This window comes from Streptopelia decaocto, assembly GCF_964273445.1.
Source record: "Streptopelia decaocto genome assembly, chromosome: 2".
In the NCBI taxonomy this organism is placed as follows: domain Eukaryota; kingdom Metazoa; phylum Chordata; class Aves; order Columbiformes; family Columbidae; genus Streptopelia; species Streptopelia decaocto.
Window position 1 is genome coordinate 141,901,182 of NC_138655.1, and position 24,671 is coordinate 141,925,852.

Genomic DNA, 24,671 nt, shown 5'->3' on the forward strand with positions numbered 1-24,671 from the left:
GAATAGGAAAGGACTAGAGGGCACAGATTTCATAGAAAGCACCTTTCTGGTAGATCATCATGGTGAAGCATCATGGATGCTTCCTCTCTGCCTGTTATTATATACTAATTTCTGTCATACACTGCAAGGTCCTAGGAATGTGTAGCTGTGGCCTGATAGCTTCAGTGATCTCTCTCAAAAGTTTCCTGACCACTTTAACTATAAATATGGAAGTGCACTCTGGGAGGAATTAGAGAAAGTAACAGGGAAGGAAGAATCAGAATGGAGTCTCTGAAGAAACACAGGCAAAATAACATGAATGTATACTTTGGTGAAGGTTCAATGTAAAACTGATCTTCGAATTGCAGCTCTACTGCATGTCCATTAGGAGCAGTTATGGTCCAGACACAGTCAGTATGCGGAGGATAATTGCTCGGATAGTTGGGGGAAGATGTATATCCACTTGGGTTGAAAGCATCAATGTAAATATTCCCTCCACAAGCTGGGAAAGAAAAGATCACCAATAAAACACCAACATGTTAAGGAAATGGGTGAGGCATCAAAAATATGAGTTATCACTATATTCCAACACAATTTCCTTTCATTGTCATTTAATTACATTAAAACCAAATGCATTTTACTGCTTACTGTGGGAAAACACTCTAATGCAGTAGGATCTTATGTTCCTGTGCTCCTGCTTACTTAGTCCTCCTCATTTCTAAATGTTCAGGGCTATGGATTAAACTGCTACTAGTTCTTCTTTGGACTGCTTCTAAACTATGCAGGAAACTTATTTCTTGCCTTGTTCCTGCCTCAGTTCCCAAGAGCTACAAAGCCTAGAAGTCAGATGCATCAATGCTTCTGTGAATCCTTCACCACTTCTGCCTTCCAAAAACTGAAATGTCTGTTTGAGGTGATAATGAATGTGTGAGGAATACCAGTCAGAGCAAACATAAGGATTTGTTCAGGTCCAGGTAGGATAATCCTACAAAAATATCTTTATTTTGATCAGAACCTTTCTGTGAAAAACCCCAACTATATTCTAGCAGTACTGGTTTAACATGGAGTTTCAGTCAATTTTTATAAATTGAAGTGATAGAAATACTATGGTACAGCTTCACCCATTCTCTTCACGAATCCGCTACAGTAATACTAAGAATAATTCTTTGTGGCAGCAGGGAAAAATAGACAGAAAATAAGCACTTAAAAATTTGAGTGGAGTGACAGATTGCCTTAGTTGTGTTTAGTTACACTGTTTAACAGGTCTGTTGTCCCAAGTGGCATGTGTCATGAATACAGTGGAATAACTGCAAATACCAAGTCCCTGATTTACCCCTGGGACCTGAGTCTCCATTTTTTTTCATTCTGTCAAATAATGTTCTCTCTGGCAGGGAATGTTATTTTTGTAGCTGAGATTAAAACTTGTGAGAAATGTTATTGCCTTTCTAGACACTCCAGCCTAAATCATTCCTGACATCATTTAACACTTGCACTGGGTAGTACATGCTCAAAATAATGTTCTTGTTTCCGGGTTTTATTTCCTTTCCTGTATGAATTTTGAACATCTCTGCCTAACTTCTTTGCCTCTTCCCTGCTAAAGGGTTCCCCACAAGTTTCTTTTGTTTTCTTTGTTATTTGTTCGTGGGTTTTTAGTTTTGTTTTGTTTTTTAACTTGAACATCTTCAGGTTCCATGACCTGGAGCCAGCTCTCTTTAAAAGGAGAAATTTGAGAGTAGGATCAGAAGTCATGCACTGAAGAAGGAAACAGGACATTTTTACAGACATCTGATTTTACCAGGGCTGGGATTTAAAACAAGAACCTCCTTTAAGAGGACAAACTCCAAGTTATATCCATTGAGTCGCATAATTTAGGTTTCTCTCCTAGACTTACCTAGACTCCTAGCCTCATATTCCAGCTTGAACCCTTGACCCTCATTCCTGCTGTCAGAGATGAAGTGGACAAACAGCTGATTGTCTGTGGTGTACATGGTGGAGACAGGGCTGCTTCCACAAAACCGTCCATTCCCTCTTCTGGACACCAAGGGTGGGGCAGCATTATCTAACCCATTCTTCAGCTAGAAGAGAAATTGCTAATGTCACTCAAGCAAACATCCCTGGAATGTAAACTTCGAGCACACACCATCTTAATGCTTCCAGCCATGGAGGAAAATAATAACCTGGTGATTAATTCATGCACAGCAATAAATAAGAGAGAGTGACAGAAATAATCTCTGTGGCATTTCTCTTTGGTGTTTCTAGCCCCTGAAAGCCTGGACTGACTTTCTGACACTGAAATCTATAAGATTCAGTAGCTTTAATAGCTTTGAGGATTTGCTGACCCAGCCAATAACCTCACCTCTACATAATCTCCGAGGGTGCAGGAAGTATCTTCACTCTTAATCTGGAAAGGCGGTTCAAAATGGACAGCAATGACAAATCCAGAGGTTACCACTACACGCCAGGAACAATTCAGATTAGGAGCATAGTCTTGAGGATAGTTGGGGGATGTTATCACACCCCTGCTTGTGTGCAAATAGCCTCCGCAACCTAAGGAAAAAGAGTTGAAGCAAAGAAAAAAACAGTAGCATCAACTGTTCGTGTATTTATCTAGAGAAAAAACCTGTCTCCTAAACGGAAGATGTGACAGGTAAAAGCAAATGTTGAAGCAAGTGTATGAAGAGTTGAGGGGTACAGAGCAATGCACACAGTGAATGATCTCCCAAATAGAGGCTAGCAGATTGCAAGATGACACACACCAAACAGCTTGGCAGTGAGACTCAGTTCTCAGACTTAACAGACGAGTAGCAGTCAGCTGTGCCAAGGACCTCCTATGGCACCAGCATATTGTCACCCTGTCTGAGTACATTGCTTCTGGCCATGGACCAAACCACTGTCACCTACTCAAGCTGCCAGTCAGAAAAACTTCCCCTGGCTGCCTGTTGTTATCATAACACCTTCCTTGGTGCCTCAACTCATTCAGGAATCTGCTGCCATGCTCGGGTGTATGTGGGAGAAGTGCCACTGGAAGCTGCTGACATTCCTGCTGGAACTTACAGAGCTTCCTGCATCCATCTCTCAGTTTTGTGACTGTGCTTTGAGTCATTTATTTTCCTCTCTCAGTTGGGCATTCTTTCACTTTTCAGCTGAGCTGTTATAAATTTAGGCGTACACTTTTCTTACTTCTGGAAAGTGACTGGTCTGGTTGAATCACACTTTGTTGTATTATATTGCTGGGAAAATAACAAATTTTACTTTTGCAGAGTCAGACATTTCTTAATGTGTATTCATGAGATGTGAATAATTAGTCTGTGTTATTAAATTGATAGACGGTAGACAGCTGTTAAAAATGCCAGAGCCTTTTCTTTCCTTAACCTATTGTTAGCATCAAGAGAGACGTTTATCTGTGAGAGAAGAGAAACAAATCTTACTTTTGTAATAAGAGGCATTAAACCCAGCTCCAGTGACACTTGCATCTGACATGAAGTGGATGAACATTGCCTCTCCAGTTGATCTTATTGGCCCAGGAGGTTCTCGTCCACACAGAGTGGCCAGCACTGGAGAAAGACTGGTGTCTCCTGAGATCAAAAGAAGATATATTGGTGTTAAAACCAAATCCATTCACATCTGCTTGTTGGTTGCTGTGGCTCACACTTTCAGGCATGTGCTTTTGAAGATCTTTAACCTCTTATAGATTGAGAAATATTTTTATAGACCACCAAATATTTTGCTAGACTTTGCTAGTTTTATTTTATCTAGCAGAATGTCTCAGCATAGAGGAAGAATATCAATTTAGAACATGTTCCCATTGCTTTCTAGATTGCTTAAGTTCAATGGACACGAGAATTCCAGGTACTGGGACCTTGGGTATCTATCGCATGCTGTCAGAGCAGGGCAAGTTTGGCTTCTCACCATCTCGGATAATAAGTTTGTCATAGTTGCATGAGCTGTGAGATTCTATGTCTAAGGCCAGGACACTGAACTCCACAGTGGATCCAGGAGCTCTGATAAGCCACACACAGTCAGCAAAATTTCTGTAATTCATGGGCCAGCCCGGTGAGAAGAGGAGTGAAGGTGTTTCTTCAGTTGTTGCAGTCCCTCCGCATGCACCTGTCACATACAAGAAGACAAAAATGAAAGCATCCTCTTTTTAAACTGAACACTGCCCTCATATAATTTAAGATGACAGTCCTATAATTAAGCACAATGGGAACACAGTGATGATGTGTGTAGTCACAGGAATGTGTTTCTTCAAACATTGTTTCAGTTTGAACTGGGAGTAAAAAAAATGAAAATCCTGACCTATAAGGATGTTCCTGTGCTACCTGGTGCAGCAATGATGTGCAGCAATTTCACCATGAGAAATATGTAGCAAAAGATCTAAGAGCATCTACTACAGTTTAACACAGGTCGCAAATCAGAAAAGACGGGTGCGTACATGATGAATAATACATAAACAATTTAGACCCTCTTGAAACTGAAGTACTTATCTTTCTCCACTCCTGATGTCCCAGCTATGTTTAGATCAAGGTGGAGTCTTTGCTGGGATCTCTAGTGGCTCAGTGCTCTCCCAGCACATAAACCCATTACATACTGCCACTGTCCTGCAGAGCCCCAGGGATCCTTAGTCCCTTCATCCCCAGAAATCTGCCTTCAGATTAAGAAAGAAGACATTGCACTATGTCCTATTAGTCTTAACTTTCTGTTGTCAGACTTGCTCAGAGAAAATCAATGATATAAGAAGAATATTCCCTCTCCTTCCAGGAGAGATTTGTCAGAGGTACCTGGTCATATAGAGCATATTCTCTTTATTTATGTATATGAGATGCGTTATAGTGAAAGGTTTCATATCACAGTGTCTAGTGATTTAGGAATTGTCTTTCAAGAGAGATACTTTTTAATGAAAACATATGAAGTCTTTAGCTTTCCTGAAAAAACTGCGTAAAGAAAAATGCCCTTATGTCAACATGATTATTTTTAGCACACTATAAAAAAGTATATCTGAGTGCCCCTATAAATTGTTTTTAAAAGGTATTAAAATGATTAATTAAAATGTCAATGAAACCTTTCCCCCCATTAATAGTTGGCGCTTTCTCTTGTGGGGAAATTGGTTTGGAGTTCTTAAGTGAAGCTCAATATATCACTGGCTATATCACTTTTAATTGTGCAGCCCACTGAAAACCCACCTGGAGCAATGGTGCGTGTAACAGCAGAAGCATCCGCTGCATTCCACTCCAGCAGAAAGCCTTGTCCACTCACAGTTGAATCTGACTGGAACTGGATCGTCATCGAGCTGCCAGAGGATGCAAAAGAAGCAGGGTCTGCACCACAGTATGTTGCGATAGGACGAGAATGAACGGTGGGGCCATCATAAACCTGCAGAGAAGGAGAACGGTGCACATCCCCACATGGGCAGATTTTCATCCACCCCACACTCAGCAAGTTTCCAATGAGAAAATTACCCTCTTTAAATGAGTGAGGAATCTTTCAGCAAATCCTGGTTAGAGAGAAACCTCTCTTACAATAAAATGGAACAAAATCTCCATTTGCGTTATTTACTGTTAATTGTGAAGCTTTCACAGAAGAAGGATCTGAATAGAAGCCATCAAACTCAGGAATGCATGATGGGGAACAAAACCCAATAATCTGTAGGAAGAAAAGGCATTGTTTTTCTTCTATCCCCTTTTGCCCTCTGAGGAACACACATATTTTGAATTCTATCAAATAAATACGCAATAATATTTTTTTCATTTTATGTGTTTCTGAGCCACCTTTTTGGGTGATTAAAAGACGCTTATCTTTCACTGCCTTTTAAACCTATTACCCTCCAGTAAAAATGTCCAGTGGAGAATGCTAGGAAATATTAAATAAACATTAACATTACATTGAAGATCTGAGTCAGGTTAAAGATCAGGCTGATCCGCATCCACTGAATGTCTAGCTGAGTTAAGAAACTCGTTTCTCTTCCAGAGGGACAAACAAAGAAAGGCAGGCTGAGTTAGAAAGAAGAAGTTGCTGTGAAAATACGACATGAAATGAAGGAAAATTTTCTATTTATTTTTTGAACTAATACTAAATTTGAATATCAGTGAATTAATAATGAATTGAATATACTGAACACCTTGAATTAGTATTAACTTTCTCTTTCCCAAAGATGAAAGAAAAGGATAATTAGTGAATCAGCTGCTTAAAAACAAAACAAAACCAAACCAAAAAAAGACAAAAATATCTTTACCTTAGTTAAATACTTAGTTATGCTTAGCTACATTCAGAAAGAAGTTGTTGCCTTTATTGCTCAATTTTCCTTAGCATCATGTGTGCTGTATTTTTAAGCCTGGTAAAAAGTCTAAGCTGTATTATGAGAGGGCACAGAAAAACAATCCAACCAGAAGAAAGGGTGATCTTGTTATTGCCAAAAGCAAACGATTGATCCAGTGAGCAAAGAAGGTACAAGTAAAGGATTGTTCCTTGTAGGATTTTGAAATAACCTTATTTTCAGAGGGACCGAGATGTTATTATCACTGTCATCCTCAACTGAACCAGCACAGAGCAAAGTTCTACCTGGTATCTGACCTGAAATTCTTGGATTTGAAAATTCAGCATTTTACCATTGTGTACTTATTTTTAATAAGTTTCAAACTTATAGATTGTAAACAACTGTTATGGAGCCAAAAAGCATGTAACCCTTCCTATAGCTAATAATCACTGAAAAGCCAACACAGCAAAAAAAAATAAGCCACACCAGATCCTTGGAAACACTTCCCAATTCTCTTGTAGGTTTCTGTATTCATCATTTTTATCAAAGTTAATAGAAATAAAATAACTTCTCAAACTTAAATCACCTTTAGCTTGTCATAACGGCATCTGTAATGATTTTCGATATCCATCTGCAGGATACGGCCATGGATAACTTGTGAGGCGTTAACACTTATTCTCCACTGGTAATTGGAATTGCGAGGGTAACTTCTGGGCCACTGTGGTGAAGCTATTTGTCCTCCGTTTCCCACAATGTCATTTCCATACACTGAAAAACATGAGAGACATAACTAATGCCTCTAATTCACACAGATTAAAAGAAGCATTGGGGCCCAGCCAGGAATACAGCTTTCATTTCAGCCCATCTGGCTTAATGTACTTAGGACTAGACAGCACTGTGAGGCACAGACTTGCGTCTCAGACAGTTCTAGGATGCACATCTGATTATTTTCTTGTTGTGAGAGATGCAGTGTGCCTTTATCTAAAGAAAATTACCCATTTGAGACGCGTGGTTCTATATGTAGGAGAGGTGGAAGATTCCACATCCAAATTCCCCCTTGACTCTGCCTATTTCATGTTCATGTCTTCACAAGAACCATTAAATGATAAAATTATTTTTTTAAGTGCCTTTGTGTGTTCTGGTGAAAAATGGTTCTGATTTGATTGAGCTCTAAACTATTGATAATTCCTTTTGAAGAAGAGTAGTAAAAGTCTCAAAGTAAGGAAAACTATTAGAAGTTTAGCTTGTCTAATCAGAATGGGTGTGGATGTTCAGCTTCAGCAGCCTGTTCATGCAGCAAGTCAGACTGATGTTTGCAATGGTCCCTTGAAATTTTTGATCTATAAACTGGCATCATTTCCTTTTCTTCCAATTCTGCTCCCAGGTTGATGCCATCTAGATCCAATCCAGAAGATGGACGCTGTTGTACTCAAAAAGCAAAATGCAAAGCTAGGAAATACATGCTTTTTTTTTTCTTAATTTATCAATTGCCTAATAAATGACAACGTGAACATGAAATACTCATTTGAAGGTAACAAAAACTTATGGTCAGATATTCTTAACTCTAACAGGCAACTGGTAAACTTGGGTTGCCACAGAAGTTTTTAGTATACAGGTCTTACATCTTCACAGCCCAATACTGCTAAAGGAAGAATCTGAAAACCAGGTGATAAACTGTTAGTAAACAGTCAGTGAAATAGGGGACATTTTGTTTTCCGTAATCCATGGAATTATTTCCTTCTGGAAGGATAATGGGATCAATTTAAAAAAAAAAAAAAAAAAAAAGTTGTCTGTTACAATAATTTAAAGAGATAGAATGTAATGTCTAATTCTGATTAAGTTAGACTTAATATACTTACATACATGAGTTCTGTTCTGACATGGTTTAGAGCATCCTTTTACATTCAGCAGATATTTTACAAAACATTTTTAAGTGAATGCATAGCATTGCTGACATCAAGTATTTTCTAATCGATTTTACAGGGCAAAATGTTCACTTTTTTCAGTCATTTTGGAGGTGAAAGAACAATAGTTTCCAATTAAATAAATTCTACTTACAGTGAGAGAATGTGGCCCTGAAGCCAACAGCAGTGCCTGAGCTGTCTGAGACGAATTTGACCCACAGGATGTGTCCAACAGTAGACGTATAATTTGAAGGCAAGGAGTTCCCACAGAATCGTCCTGCCAGCACACCTGTATTGTTCCCTTCACGAATCTCCAGGTAATCTTTGGTGCAGCCAACACTATCTTCCAGCTGAAACGCTCTGTTTCAATAGCAGTAGAAGAGCATTAACAGGCATATGACTGTCACCTACTTCAGAGATTGCCCTGCAAGGCTGCAAATCCCCCTGTAGCTGGATTTCCACCACCACAGTTCAGAAGAAGGCAGCAACAAAACCCTCCAGAACCCAGAAGTCACTGCTCATCACCTGGCAGGGCTGCTCATACAGGGCTCTTTCCTTTCAATCCCCTTGTTTCATGACAGAGCTTCAGTTTGCAAAGCTATAGTTTTTAAAGAGTTGTAATATTTCTTGGTTCTCCAACAACAACCATGAAAGACAGAAAGTGCCTAATAAACCAGATTTTTTACTATAAGCCCAGGTCAGACTATTTAGTAGGTGCACATCTATTGCGTGCAGAGAATACTTTTAGTCTTACAAATCAGTTTGCAGCCCCTTTATATCTGTATTACTTCAGTACACTCCTCTGGTAAGAAAACAATTTCCAGAGGTGTAGATTCATTTGTAGTTAACATCTCAGAGCTCAGAAATCCCTTAACACTTTCTCCAGAATTAGAAAACATTACTGTGTCTCTGGCCTCGTCGAGTTCTAAATAGCTAGGTGCACACAAAATAGTAATTAGGATTGCTATGAACTCTTCTGAACCAAATTTTACCTTAGAAAAGGAATGAGATTTAGTAATTATAAATTCTGAATTATTGCACCAAACCCCATTATGTTCTAAGTTAAGTGCTTTGATTCAATGCAATATATTTTTCAGAAGCAGGCTATGAATATATAGTAAAGATTCCAGAAAGTGCCTCTTATAAGCAATGTCACAAATGTTTATGTTTTCTGGTAACAACTCCTCCCCTTCAGTCCTGAATATAGCCATTTGTGTTCAGTGCACACATGATGTGAAATTGTTCCAATCACTCATCTGGATATATTCAGGCTAATTTAAAGCTATCCCTCAGATGGCAAGACAAGCATTTCTGTTCAGACTGAGCTGAAGAAAATTAATACCTCATGCCAACAAAACTTTATAAACCCCCAATATTAAATTAAATTAAATAAATACTGCTTTCTAACACAATTACTCTATAATTTTCTGTATTTTCAGCTTGCCATTCAGCTGCGGGTAACTGAAGAAAAAGAGTTTATATCTACTCAGTGTCACTTTATATAACTGGATTATTTATTCTGCTGATAGTTTCTGCTTCACACTAGGTTTCTGTTTTGCTTCTGGAAACTTGTTATTCATTATGTTGTAGCAAATATTTTGGAAAATGTTTTCAGGCTCTAGTTCTTTTTCTCTGCTTCAGTGAGTAAAGGAGGAATAGAATATCCTTTTTACTGAGTTAATGAATCAATATGTGCCTAACAAATTGTACCTTATGCAGTCAGCATGTTACTGGGCAAATTTGCCTTATGTCCTGATTAACTGTAAATGCAGGTTTCAGAATTACTTTTATTTTCCTGCTGATTCTTGATAAGCTTTGCAAAGGGTCTGTGTTCTCTTTCTTGGCAGCAGCCACTGTTCAGTGCCGGGAAACTGAGAGGATCAGAAATCCACATCATTGTTAAAGAACAACCAAACGACCCTGGTAAAGGACTCCACATTGTTCTGTGGATCATGCATGACTTTCCTGTCAGAAGTCTTCAAAGGAAAGTTAATTTGCTGAAGGGAAAAGAAAATTCCTTCAAATACTCTCCTGGGCCCTGTTGTACCTCCACTGCTGTAATTGTTGGAGAAATTTTGGAGACTTTAACATCAATTCTAACCCTACAATCTGTGGAGTATCTGGTCCCTTTATGTTACTCAGCTATGTAATAAATACTACAATGAATCTGCTAGTAAGGAAATAGTAGGAATTTTCTTTGTAAAAAAAAGGCAGAGCAATGCTAAATTTCCTTTTCTTGTTTATAAGTTAATGAGAACTGGCTTTTTCAGCATCTCATGTTGCTCAAACAATAAAACACCTATTTACATCATGCTGTATATGCCTTAATAGAAGCAAAGACTAAGGAGAGCAAGCTGCAAGCCGCCACTAACCACTGCTGTGTTCTCTTTACAAGTTATTCTAAAAACATATTTCAGCTTTATCATCTGGTAATTACATTTCCTAATAAACACAGACCATCCTTCCTTCAGGTCTGTTAAGGGATGAGTAATAACCCTTGGTGATGCATTTACATGAAGGACAGCTGGAGCCGGTTGCCAGGGGAGCTGAGAATCATCCAGACACACTCGGTGTTGAGCGGATAAGGCTCAGGATAGCCAGGGCTGTTGAAAGCTCCTCTGTCCACGTGGAAAGTACCCCCGCAGGCTGCAACAAGAAGGAGACAGCAGAGGCTTGAGAAAGGTGACATGAAAAAAAACGTTGGCAGAGCCAGAGCATTTGCTAATGAGGAAAGCATTTCTCCTTGTCTACTTGTTCTTTAGCTTGCTGATATACTTGCTGAGACCTTGGCCAAAAAAAGAAGGGCAGCAATAGGGGAAGTTTAAAGAGGGAATGTCAGAGAGACAGAGAGATACAGGATCTGTTCTTTTTCTTAAAAGTCGGAGGCATAAGGTAGCAACACCTGTCACATGGACTTACATGATGACGATGCAACATAGGTGGCATGGAAGCCCCTGGCATTAATGTTGTTGTTGGAGATGAAGTTCACCACCAAGGCATTACCAAAAGAAGTGATAGGATGTGGTATAGCAGTGCCACAGTAACGGCCTGAAAGAGAGCAAACCAGAGAGAAAAGAAGGGTCGTTAAGCATGTAATTGCTATTGCTGATTTGGTGTTAATGCCTAACAGCAACCAGGAGTAACGTTTCTTGAAACAACTGCAGTTGTCAATTCAATCTACATAAGAATGAAATACTCAGTTTCACTAGCACAGAACTCAAGTCTAGTGGCAATTTCTTTTTTAACAGAGGAAGAACCTCCTGCACTCCAGACACCCTAGTCGCTGGCTATTCTGTCATTGAGCTCCTTTGTGTTCATTCTATCTATAAATTACAGCCTAATTGAAAAAAAAAATCCCATCAAATACATCTGACAGTAGTGACAAATAACAGATAACAAATAACAAATAACAGACCAGTTCTCACGTAATGGGTTGTATTGTGGGGATTTGGAATATGAATCATGATCTAGCAGAAAGGCAAAAACAAAGATAGCAGCTAGTAACCTGGTCCTCTTGTCAAGTGAACGCCAAATAGGAGACAAAAAAATGAATTCTGCTCTTAGTTACAAATCATTTAAACTGAGTACAGCCTACTCCTGCCAAGAGAGCATATACAAAAGTAGAGTAAGGGAGAACATAATCAGGCACAGATATTCTGAATTTCCCAGGAAGGAATTTGAGGCAACTCTGGGGATGTGAGGGGAGTGAGGACCACCCTGTGGCCAGAGGTCTCTCTTCCTGGCAACTTAAACACTGAATTTAGCTGCTCCAGACTGCTCCTGCCACACGAAGTTGATGGCTGTGGACAGAGATGTTGGGACAAAGCTGTAGAATATTCAGGAACAAGCAGAAAATCAGGCTTTCTGGGGCTTGAGGAAAAATCAGTTTTCTCCTCCCAGAAATCTGAAACTTTCTTCACCTATGTTTAGTATGGTCTCTACTTATGAGTGTGGGTGATGTTAGGTCTTTGTACAGTGAACCGGGAATTCAGTTTAAACTGAATTGCTTGGTTCCCGATATTGTTCAGCTAGGGAGCAAGGAAAAGGCAGCTGGAGTCAACTCCAAACTGCAGGTCAGTAGGAATACAGTTGGAGCCTGGGAGGACTGTGCCATTCACATTGAAAACTTAACCTCCATCCCCAGACTCCTCTGGCCAGACTGGACAAGGAGCTTCCTTTGTCAGAGAAGATTCATGAAACAGGAGGACACTCGCAGAAAACCTTCTCCTGCTCAACTTGGGTGTGGTTCTGTATATGAAATAAACATGGGAAAAGTACAATACCTCGAAGAGGAGCCTCGTAGTTATTCCCGTCCAAAATCTCCACAAAATCCGTTATACAGTTTCGTCTATTGTTTTCAATATCGAAGTCAGTGAATGAGAGTGTGATGTGGTTGACTGGCAACAGCAAAGAGTAAAAACTTAAAAAGAAGTTGGGCATTTCACAGAGAAATAAATATATGTAAACAAATGCACCATCTTTTCTCCCTTGAAGTAAATTAGTCCCCATGAAGAATAACATCTGAAGTAGTTTAATCCCTGATATGTGGTGTGAACTTGATGCAAAAGTCCTCGTAAATCTCGTAGTATTTCAGTACTTTCTAGTACAGTTGACATTAGAAGTGTAGGATTTAATATTATATATACACATGAATATAAATTTCCTAATATCTGAAGAGCTTCATTATATACTAGAAGTGTCATCAAATACAACATGGAAAATGTACACATATTCAGGAACAAAAGTTATTCTACACATCTGTGACCTTCTGTCCCTTTTAAATCTATACCATAGATCCAGACAAAATGTGAATTGATGCTGCCCTGCTCCAGGCTTAGAAAGAGCTGGTTCTTTCATAGTTTTATAACATTCCACATACATCAATTGGACTGGTTAAAGGATCATTAAGTACTCTCAGCTATATTTGTGCAGAATTGGATTTTCCACACCCTTGGACTGCAGACTACATCCTGAAAAAGAGGATTTCTGACTCAGGGTATTTTTGTCTCTTGTATTGCTCTTGCTTGTCTAATATGAACAAAGGTGAAGTCTCAACTGGAAGAAGAGAGGCCGTCCTCTACACCAGTCTGTGAGAGTAGTTACTCCTGGACTTATATCTCCTGCGCAGTTTGAGCAGGTCAGAAAGGATCTCACAGTTTAGATGACAACTAAGTTTTTTCCCACATGGACTAAGCCAGAATTTGACACAAATATTTTGCTTCTTACTGGCCTACAATTAATTAGGTAGAATAATGAGAAATGACAGACATGGACCCAGGCGCTGCATTCATCAGGGTGCCACTGGCTGGTGTTCAGCTGCAGTGCCCATGTGCTCTGCAATCTTTTGTGTCCTGGCCGGTCAATCAATCACAGCTATCAATGCAGGTCCTCAGGATACAAAGCAAAAAGGAAAAACACAGTGGGTGGCAAGAGCAGGAGACTTGTTGGCCTTCTCAGTAAGAGCAGAGCAGGAACTCTGCAGTGTTTTGCCACTGGTGACATCTATTGTACATGGCTGTGCCCTGTGTGAGTGGCACGTCGCAGCCACGTGTATCCACAACGTGTGGGGTGCGGGGGTCCTGGCGGCAGGGGAGGGAGTCACTGCGTGCACAGGCTGCTGCTTGTTCAGCATTTTTCTAGTCTCTTACACTGATGTAAATCAGGAGACAAGAGTTAAGTCTGAGTTTTCAACCTGGATCCATGAAAAGACTGTCTTTAAAAAAATAAATGTTGTGTGAGTGAGGAACAGCTTTAACGATGCCCTTTTCACACATCTGTATGAGAACCTAAGCTATTAAAAAGTATTGCTTATCTCTTGATCTTTGTTTTGGTGTTTTCTTTGGCAAATTGATTTCCATTTTATAACTTGGCAAAATAAACTTATAAATGTGGTTGGAACATTCTATGATTTTAACAACAATGGCTAAGTAGCAGATAAACAACTGAAGTTTAGTAGTTGCTATTAAAAACAAACATTTATTTTAAATGACGTTACTAGGATATTATTACGCAACTGCAAATATTTTTTAGTAATATTGAAACACGTAAAGGTAATACTGGGTATTAAAGAGAATACTGCTATCCAATGGAAAAATATTTGGTGTTTTACGATCATCATAAATCTAAAATTAGACAGGAACATCTGAGGGTGTATGTATATAAGACTAGTTTATTTATATTCTTTTTTATTTGTATTATTTTAAATTCCTCTGTACCTTTTCTAATTATTTTATTAAAATTTAATTTTCTTATGCTAACAGCATAGACTTGATCTAACACATTAGCTTGAAAAATCCAGACCACAATAAGGTCAGCTAAATGCAAGTGCTTTAATTATATATAAGCCCTTAGACATGAATGCAAATTCACATAGTATTCAATACCTCATTTATAATTGCAATACTTGGGTCACAGTAAATCAGCTAAGATGACAAAGCTGTAAACTGTTTTCCTCACTATGCACTAAATCTACAATAAAATGAGATGTAGGGCAGATTAGGAAAGTCACACTTTCCAACTACCAGGATGCAGAACTTCCTAGAGAAATAAAGGAGGAATTTTGTATTGTTACTACAAAAAAGAAGATGAGGATGTTAGTCATCCCAGCTAACTATAAAAGATGTTTTTACTTACATGGTTCCTGAGCTTGAATAATCCAGCTGCAGTTCTGATTGTTTGGGTATTTGGCAGGATACAGAGGAGAGGAAATTGCTGCCCCAACTGCATCTGACTCTATGAAACTTCCGCATGCTTTAGAATGAAACACACACATATACACACATAGATGTTTATGTAGGCAAAACTGAGATTCTGTAGTGGCAAATCTGAGATTCTATAGTGAAAATGAATGCGCAAAATGTAACATGCTATATCAATGTGAAATAAGGATAATATTCATGACAGTAATTTATTCAGAAAAGAGACTTAAGGACTAGCTGCCAGCACCACGTGCATTTTCTAGACCTGGATCCACAGGTCATGCTGCACATGGCTGACGACCTGAGAGAAGCCAGAGTGACTTGGGAACAGACACCTCATTTTTATCAGCTCAGAAGAGCAATATTTGGGCTAAAATAACTTGCTTTCAGGGTAGTGTAATCATACACCCCTTTCTCTGATAATTTGCCTGTGTTGTCAACCAGGAAGGAAGAAATCATAAGAAACTGTCCAGAACCTTCCAGTGCCCAAGGATGGCATCGCATTGCATTGGCATGATCCTCTTGTGACCTGCACCAGCAAAACTGCAATTGTGTGAAACGTGTGCAAGAGCTTGGCTGACAGTGTATCTTTGGCTAATGGTGCTGAGTGCTGACCTGTCTTCACACAGACTCATCATAAAACCTCCAGACACAAGTTTAACAGACAACTGCCTTAAACAGCAGGGTGGGGAGTTAGATACCACAGTATTTTTCACAATATTTTCAAAGAAAAAAAAAAAAATCTGGGAAAAGTACTAGTTAACAGTGAAAAGCATCCTAAGAAGAAGATGAGAGAGAGGAATTTTCTTTGCAAAAACTAAATGGCTATATCTTAGGGAAATATGTTTCCAAAGTTATTGTGAAAAAATGAAAGAAAATCACCAATCATCAAATAGAAAGTAATCTCATGAAAAATTCTGCTCAGTTGGTGCCATTTTTCATTAAAAAGGAAACAATGTAAAATACCAATTAGTCTTCCACAAATTGGATTGTTGATGTTTGGCAGAGTTAGCAGGCCTGAATCTGTGGACTTCATCAACAGCACGACACAGAATTCTTTTACAGCTTTTCAGATTCATGCGCATGGATAAACATATAAAATGTTATGTTGTCACTAGGTCTGTGGAAACTGCCAGTTACACATTTTTCTCAGGACAGCTATGAGTAGCTAACCCTCTAGGGAGGTTCAATAAGAGGCAACTGATGTGTACTAGATGCCTTGCTAGAAAAGGTACATTTTTCTCCAATCAAAGGATCTAAGATGATCCTTAGATTTTAAATTATTTAATTTATAATATGGAAAAATTCAGTCCTGTTAAAGATAGACACTGGTATGCTGCATATAAAGAAACAACACTTCCTGGTACCAGCTGTGCTAAGAGATTGTGTCCCATACAAACAAAGCAGCGACTAGATAAATATGTATTAATGGAAATGGTGAGATTACCTTCAGTAAAGCGAGCAATGAAGCCCCTGTGCTGGATGGGTCTATCAGAGTGCAGTCGGATGTACATCACGTTCTTGGAGGATATGATAGGAGGAGGATGTTGTGTTCCACAGAGTTTCCTAAGAAGTGGTGCTTCACTGCTAGGACCATCAAATACCTGTTATAAAAAAGATCAAATGAAGTATTTGGCTTCAAAAGGATTATTGAGAACTTTGATTTCATTCCCTTTGTTATGTTTCATACATTTTGATCCTGATACAGCCCTGGTATGGGCAGTGCAAACAAACTATGTGTTGCTTATCTTAATTCCATGACCATTTAAAACAAACAAACAAACAAACAAAAAAGCAAAGCATGTATTTCAGGCCAAAGCTACTGTAACCTTTATAACAAAAATGAATCAAGTAACCATCTTCTCCTGTGTGTATCTGGTATGGAAGCAACTCTATTTTAACAATCCAGATATCCCCACACATTTATTGTTTTCTGTTAATGGCTAATGGAAGTTCACATGTCACTTTCATTCAGTTAAACCCTACATCTTGCCTCAGTGAAGACTTCTAAATTGGCCCTAACATGTAGCTAGTGCACGATTGGGAGCTATGACTGTGTATAAAAAGAGAAGACACTAGGATTATGGGTTTTAGATACACGTACTCAGCATCAAGGATCAGAGTCCATATATCTATGCTTTATACCTATATCTATGCTTTAGGGTGCTGAATTACACACATATACATTAAGTGTTATGTAAGCAGAGGGTAAAGCAAAAAAAAGTTAGGAGGAAGAAAGCAAAGATGGTTTCACAAAACTTCACTTATAATTTTACCACAAATGCCTTTCTTCTCTTTTGTCCCCTACAGCTGATAATTTTCTTTCCTTCCTCTCTGTTTCACAATCAGGAAAAAAAGGATAATGAAGTTAAAACCAACAAGTTACTAGTTTAAGTGACAACAAAATTATAACAAGAGGAACTACAGAGAAAGAAAAATAGCCAGAGTCTCAGTGTCCCACTAATCTTTCCTTGCACCCCAGCAGACGTGATTTGTTCCGGCTGTGTTTGGAGCCATGGGCCAGTCTCAGAGCCTCTGTGCCTGGTTTCAGCAGTGAGGAGCCCTGGAGCCACCAGCAGTTGCACAACCCACAGAGGAAGAGCCCTTGGGCTAATGGGCACCAACCCAATTTGAATCCAGTTCCTGTTTCAGCATTAACATCCTGCATTACCATAGGCGTGTCATTTAATATAACCTGTGACTTGACTTCCTATAGCAAAATGGAGGAGAATATGGATAAAAATATGGATAGGAGGACTGGAAAATATTTAGGTGCTAGGATGTTAGAAGCTATGTAAAATTCTACTTTGAGCAAAATAATGCCATTGGGTTAGAAGAAACCTACTTAACATCTTCTTTAACTCCAAAATGCCTCAAATTCCAGCAAGTCTGTGCAATGCAATGCCAATTAATTAAAAATTTCTAACTAGACTGTATAACACAGTGCAATGTTTCTGCTTCCAGTACTCAAAGGTCTTTGAGCATATTAGTGAAAATATATATTAAACAGTAGTTGAGAGAAACGTCTCAACTAAACCTCAGAGCTGAGAAACAGAGGACAAAACTCCTGCTTAATCCACTGACATACCCAACATAGCCATGCCGTATTCATGAATTAAACATTTTCCCAAGGCCTATCCAGCTCTGTGGGACCTTGTGACAGAGTATTACGTGTAGTGCAGTTTCTGTAAAAAATGAGTACCTGGTAAAAAGACCCAAAATATCCATCCGTTCAATCTTTTCTCCCCTCTTGGCATCCTGCCACAGTCAGCCCTTTAATACATAGTATGCAGTGTTCATTATTCCTCTGCACATATGTTCTGTATATAAATCAGACTGCCTGGAGGTAAAAAACCACAAACCATGGAATGTGAAAAAAGTAACGACCAACAAAATAGTCCTTAGGAATTAAGGTACTGTCTTTCCCTAGACAGCAGTGAGAGAATTTTATCTGAATGCTAGAACTGAGAATAAGCATCGCATTGACAGAGCATAGAGAGAGGGTTTGGCTGCAGTTCATGTAAACTGCTGGTTTTGATGAATCTGTGTCCCTCTGCATGGCTGAGGATATGACCATCGACACGTGGGCTGTTGTGAGAGTCTGGTAGTTGAGCTCTGTCACTTGGGAAGATATTAAGGATGAGTAACATAAGAGACTAAGTAGTCATTTCATTCCAAGAGCTTTCTGGAATAAAGAAGTCTCTCTGTGGTAATACTGAGAGAAGAGCATGAAGTCAGAGGAATGTTTTCTAAATCAAGTGTATTTGCTGTTTCTGGGCAGCTTGTTTGAAGTGTAGTACTGCCATCTCTTTCAGAAACCCAGAAATCATTCCTTTACACTTGCTAAAAATCTGATTCAAGGAACAGTTCAGCACAAGCATTAGTGAGATACAGCAGCAACTCTTAGGAGTTATGGCAGCTACAAGTTAAGCGGGAACAGTAACCTGTGGATTTGTGTGGCTGCATCATTTTTGCTCACCTGCTATTTATTAGCTTAAACTATTTTATAGGGAGGATTTCAATCTTGAATCTAGATCAGAAACCACAATATTCACACACTAATTCAGGGAAGAGTTGTGTCTCCCTACAGCTTCTTAAAGTTATTTTGAAAACATCTGAGAAATGCATTTCTGTGGCTGCATGAGTAAAGGAAAACAATGCATCTGCTTACTTAAAAGCCAAGTTTTCATTTGCACTGTGCATAGCAGAAATTTGCTCTTCCCTTTCCACAACGAATGTAACTGTGTGACTCATTGCATTCTTGCTCAAATGTGTTCTGCATTTTGCAAAAGCTTAGGACAAAAATAAGATAATTTTTCTCTTCTGAGCCACAAAACCTCCACATATTTCTAGCTGTCCTCTCTTGGAATATCCTCTCTGCCAGCACCTGGAATAAATGAAGTCATACCTCCTCTCCAGCTCCCAGAGGCTTACATTTCTGTATTCTCATGTACTACATGTTATACTGCAACAGGAGAGAAAAATAACATTTACTTAATCAAAGCCACTGAAAAGAACAAACTATTTCTCCCTCCCCTTTTCAGGGCTTCATGCTACAAGCTCTACCTTCCAAGGCAGGTCCTTCTCGTGTCTCCAAATACTTGAAACTCTTACTGACCTGCACTGCTGGTGTAGCGTCAAATACAATACTGGTTAAACAAACGGAAAAAAATGCCAGCATTAGTGCATTTGCTATTTCTTTCAGTCTATTTTCCTTCAAAAAATCAAATTTGTTTGTTGAAAGAAACACTCTCCATATAGAAGTGGGCTGGTACATAAAGAGAAATTTAAAAAGTATTCCTTGTGTATGGTGACTGTGACAGCAAAAAAGTCTTCTCAAAAATCTTATGCTTTGTACAGAATATAACCAAGTTATATGTGAGATCAACAAAAATAAAGGCTACACGTCCTCATTTAGCAGATAAACAGATATTCATCTGCTCTGAAAAAAGCTAAGGCACAGAACTTAGGCACAGAAACCAAGGAATCAACTAAATTTAGGTAGCTAGGTGAATTAAGAATGCACTTTTTGGTGGCCTGGACTGCTCTAGTCACACTCCATCCATTGACTCTAGAGGGAGCTCAGAGCAGTTACACCGTGTGTTACTGTTACTCGCTTAGAATTAATTTGTCTGAACCGAGATCTGTGCTCAGATTCACATGTGAAGCCATTGAGCAGAACCAAAAACGCACTGAATTTTTGGAGTTGCAGCACAGCCAAGAAGCAGCAGAGGTGGGCATTTTCCCTACCTCCATTTTGCTCACATAACAAATGTGCAATGGAAAACATTAGAGGGTGAAGAAGGAATCATTTTAATGTGTTCTCCATAGAAAGGAAATTACGGTAGAAATATTAAAAAAAAAAAAAAAAATCATGAGTCATAACACAGGGAAAAATGGCTGGGTCTAGAAGTGGAAGGATGAAGGAAAAGGCCATTAGTACATTGAAGGGTGGAGGGAAGCCCCAGGAGATGTCACAGAGCAAATAAAATCCATAAAGATAAGTAAAAATTTAAGAAAAGGGTGTAACCACTGTGTCACTCATACAGTAGTTGTTCCTATATTAGAGAGAGAAAAAACAACCCACCAGCTTCCTTAGCTGCCCATATTTTCCATTTACACAGATTTTGGAATGCAATTCCTAGACCATTCGTGGTCAGACATCTACTTATATATTCCCAGGCACCCTTTGTCCCCTCACTCTGTTCTATTACAGTATGAGGCATGTGACAAGCCTTGGAATTAGATGAACACAAATTACATCCAGGTGTTGCTAATAAGTGATTTTCTGCTTATTGACATACAAGATAGATAAAAAAAATCCCATCCATTCTTTCTTGTCCTGCTGGTCCTCTTAAATTGGCACTGAAGAGCTCTTTTCCACCTCATACACCAGAGCCTCAGAGCCCTTCGTTATCTCTTGACTTCAAACCAGCATTCTCCCCCATTCATTTTCAAACCAGCCTCCACCTGTTGGGCAGTGACTGATGCCTACAATACATTTAAATCTCGCTCCCTGCTAACAGTGTGGCTTCAGTTGTGTTTGCACAGCTGGGGCTGATGAGCAACTTCCTCCTCCACCCTCCCCCCCCCCTAGAAAAAAAACAAACCAAAACCCCACAAAACAAAACCAGAAGCAAAAAACTCATACAGCAACAGAAGAAAAAGCATGTCACTGTACTGCAATGGTCTGCAAACTCTGTTCATGCAAACAGCTCTGCCACAGCCATCTTCTCTGACAATGGACGGACCAGTGCCTCTCAGTGATTAAAACCCCAGTGCCTATATCTGGCCCATGAAGGTAATGGGAGTTGTGCTTGTAACTACAAGGAGCTCATAGAGCTGAGTGGCATCAGGTTTAAAAGAGAAACTTGTATATCAGGTCTTTTTAGAATTTAGCCCTTAACTTGTGAAGTTTTTTTTTCATTTTTACCAGTACTGTCATTTCAGATGGCCTGTGTTTCTGTGTCTTCTATTCCTGTGTGATATCACAGAAGAATTAGAATTTTTTCCAATAGATTTTCCTTTTCAGTGATCTCACTGATGTAGTTAAACAATTCAGATAAAAAGACATAGCCATATTTCTGTATGCTTCAGAAAAAAAAAAAAAACAAACAAGAAGAACATTCTGTGGCCAAATGAAATCTTCAGTTCTGCTCAGCAAAATAGGGACACATTTCCTTCTCTCTAGTTCAGTACAAAAAAAGCCTTACGAGGCAACGCTGTTAAAACTGGTGCTGTTTTCAAAAGAATCTCAGTCCATGCCAAATTGAGTTGTTTGTGAATGACAGCTTATCAAGGAGAGGAAAGCTGGATTTTGGGCCACAGCCACTGTGCTTTATCCAACTGGTCCTGATCACATTTGCCTTTGTACTGAGTGAAGTGCAATCTGACGTCAAGGGTCAGGATTTCATGTCCCTGCTCCCAAAAGACCAAGTGGAGATTTCTTTGTTGTCATGCACTGATAGAGCAGCAACTTGAATTTCCATGACATCAACAAAAGCTCACAAATGAACAGCATGATGAAGCTTTTAAGAGAGCAGTGGCTCTAATGAAGCAATTAAACAGACAACTGAGGAGCACCTGAATACACAGTGCATACATAAAGAAAACCAGGCAGCCACAGTTCCCCCTGGATGTAGACCCCCCTCTCTCCCTGCTTGTAACAGCGCATGGGCAATCTATCATATATGTGAGCAGTCTGTTCTATGGCTGTGGTAAACTGCACTATAAATGGGAAACATAACAGCCATCTCTGTATGTGGTTATTCTTCAGCAGTAACTACAACTCACACCACCAAAAGGAAAAACATGGTGCCAGGATGCAGCATGCACTGCTGCCAAGAAAAGATCCTTCCAGATAAAAGTGGGAACCTGGAAGAATGCAGAAATACATTCGTGAAGCCTGTTTCATTGATAAAGCAAAGGGAACTAGACCATAACTACTCATCTGTAAATGTAAGGCTTAGCTCATCAGTGAATAAATATGAACAAACAACTACCAGTCTGAACCAAACTGCAGCTGAGGTTGCACAGTAAGCTTCCTCTTTTGTAAGCTTTTCATCAGGCTCAGTGAGGAAACTTTTGAAATTTCTGTTGTTACTTACTGCAACATTGTCATAGTTACATGAAAGGTGATTTTCAGTGTCAAAATCCGTAAAGTTCAGTAGGATTCTGTGGCCGTAGTCAGCTTGAATAATCCAAGAACAATCTGTGTTGTTATTATAAGGTTGAGGGTAGTTTGGAGAATGGATTTCCCCACTGGTAGCTTGGAAAATCCCACCACAGCCTGAAAAAAAGACATAATCAGTTTTAATCAGAAGCTGTTCTATGCTTAGCAAGATTCCACCTATATTTTTAAACTAAGGGAAGAACACTTCCATCTTTACATTTTCTACATTAAACTTTTGTAGTATGTGTGCTCAAACTGTTGAAGTGTCCTGTCCACAACAAAAATCAATGAAATGACTATCAGGAAAGTATAACATTATCATTGTTGGTGAATATACAACAACAACGTTAGTGAGTAATGTTTCTTTCTTGCCCCAGGCTGGCAGTAGATGTTGTAAAGGCTGAAGCATTAGTGCTGATATTCCTCTATCCTAGATATTGTAAAAGCAATAAAAAATACCATTCACATGAATGCCACAGAGCTAGCATACTGAGAGAGCAATGACTAGGCCTAGCTGAGCACAGGGGTGAGAAAACTATTTCTGAAATATCCAAACAGCCAGGATCTCTGCTTTCCCCACGTGCGGTACAAAATTTGCAAACCTCAAGTTTCTACTTCCCTTCCCAGGCAGCCGAGGGCTTCCTGAGGACTCCACCCTCACCAGAACAGCTCCAGTGCTCATGAACATCTAAACAGCCTGGAATGATGGATCCTGTGTGGGAAGTGTCACGGCTTTCAATAGGAGTAACACAAACAAATGGACTTTATATGTTGTAAAGGGATGGAGGAGGGTGACAGAAAGGCATTGGGACTGCCATAGATGGAGGTAGCCTGCTGGAAGGATAAAAACTATACTGTTATTCCACTCGTGTGAGTGGGTATTTTAGGGGCTACAAGGGCGTTGGAGTACAACAGGCAAGATGCCATAAAGGGATGAGAAAGCTTCAGGGGGCCTAGGTAGAAAAAATAAGATCTCAGAAGGGGATTAATTCAAAGGACTATGGTAGACTTATTTTTTTACAAAAAAAAAAAATCATCCACCTTTCTCACAAAACTTGCAAGAACAGAGAAATATAAACCTTGACAAACTAATGAATTAGTGTGCTTAACCAAGCAAATCTTCAAGAATTAAAATCTGCCTTTCATTGCAATTATTTTCCAATAACTGGCCTTTTCATAAGAACTCCCATGTAGAGATATATGACTGGGTCTTTTAAGCATATCTCTTCTTTTACTGATTACCAGCAAGGCTTTGAACAAATAAACACATGGGGGATGGATGAACCTTATAGAGTTCAAGTACTTGGTAATCACTCGAAATATTTTTGGAGTCCACCGAGTTCTCCAAGTTAAACCACATTCTCAGATATTTTTCAGTTTACGGTTTAAAACCAAAAGCAATATTCAGCTAATAAAGGAGTGTCTGGGGAGAACTGCTAGCCTGCAAAAGTTATTTTTTGATTACAGGGATGTCTTGATTACTTATGTAGAGAAGAAACTCCAACAAGGTTGACTGTTACAAAAAACACATAAATAGGCCTAGATTCGAGCTAGTTAGACACTTTTTTCCTCTGTGTGTTTTTCAGCATCTCTTAGTGTTAACAAAACCAGTAACACCCAAATTCTCCTTCAGTTTTCAGTGCTGTGCTATTTGACTGCTTTAAATGCTTGTAGGGCTGATTCACGATCTCAGACTTCCTGAATTTCTGCTGGTACGAACCAGGGTACTCACCACCCGGATTTTCTTGCCAGGAGGCATTAAAACCTTTCCCTGTCGCTGCTGCACCTGTCTCGAAACGGACAACGGCTGAATTGCCAGTAGTAGAGACTCGCAGTGGGTTCTGGGCTGATCTTGAAACACATAGCTGGGCTAGTCTAGGAGAGAAGAAATCAGGGCCACCGTAGACCTAGAAATACAAAAAACACTGTCAAAGTTTTTTTAAAAGACTGTCTGCCACACAGAATGCATGAGAACTGTTTAGCTAAGAGAGAAAAAAAAGACTATGTTTTGAAGGTGATTGCACATTTTGAAATGTGAAGTAGCTAATAAAGTCATTTTCTCTGCGGGTTTACTTGGTATCTGAACCATCTGGCACAAGTATGAAATTTTAGAAGATTTCAAAACTGCTTTGCATTAAATAAGAATTTTCTGTTTTGGGGACTCT

The 24,671-nt window shown here is 39.2% G+C and overlaps 1 protein-coding gene across 1 annotated transcript in view; it reads right to left on the reverse strand.

Moving 5' to 3' along the window:
* CUBN (cubilin) overlaps positions 1 to 24,671 on the reverse strand; it is a gene marked incomplete at its 5' end in the record, with an annotated part of 141,975 nt that overhangs the window by 48,334 nt on the left and 68,970 nt on the right. Inside the window, 15 exons of the mRNA XM_082044155.1 lie at positions 307 to 481; positions 1,871 to 2,054; positions 2,336 to 2,526; positions 3,408 to 3,554; positions 3,889 to 4,086; positions 5,163 to 5,352; positions 6,819 to 7,000; positions 8,291 to 8,496; positions 10,650 to 10,782; positions 11,056 to 11,184; positions 12,420 to 12,533; positions 14,770 to 14,886; positions 16,282 to 16,438; positions 22,442 to 22,623; positions 24,239 to 24,413. Coding sequence (XP_081900281.1) covers positions 307 to 481; positions 1,871 to 2,054; positions 2,336 to 2,526; positions 3,408 to 3,554; positions 3,889 to 4,086; positions 5,163 to 5,352; positions 6,819 to 7,000; positions 8,291 to 8,496; positions 10,650 to 10,782; positions 11,056 to 11,184; positions 12,420 to 12,533; positions 14,770 to 14,886; positions 16,282 to 16,438; positions 22,442 to 22,623; positions 24,239 to 24,413 — 2,480 coding nt within the window. The remainder of the gene's footprint in view (positions 1 to 306; positions 482 to 1,870; positions 2,055 to 2,335; positions 2,527 to 3,407; positions 3,555 to 3,888; positions 4,087 to 5,162; positions 5,353 to 6,818; positions 7,001 to 8,290; positions 8,497 to 10,649; positions 10,783 to 11,055; positions 11,185 to 12,419; positions 12,534 to 14,769; positions 14,887 to 16,281; positions 16,439 to 22,441; positions 22,624 to 24,238; positions 24,414 to 24,671) is intronic.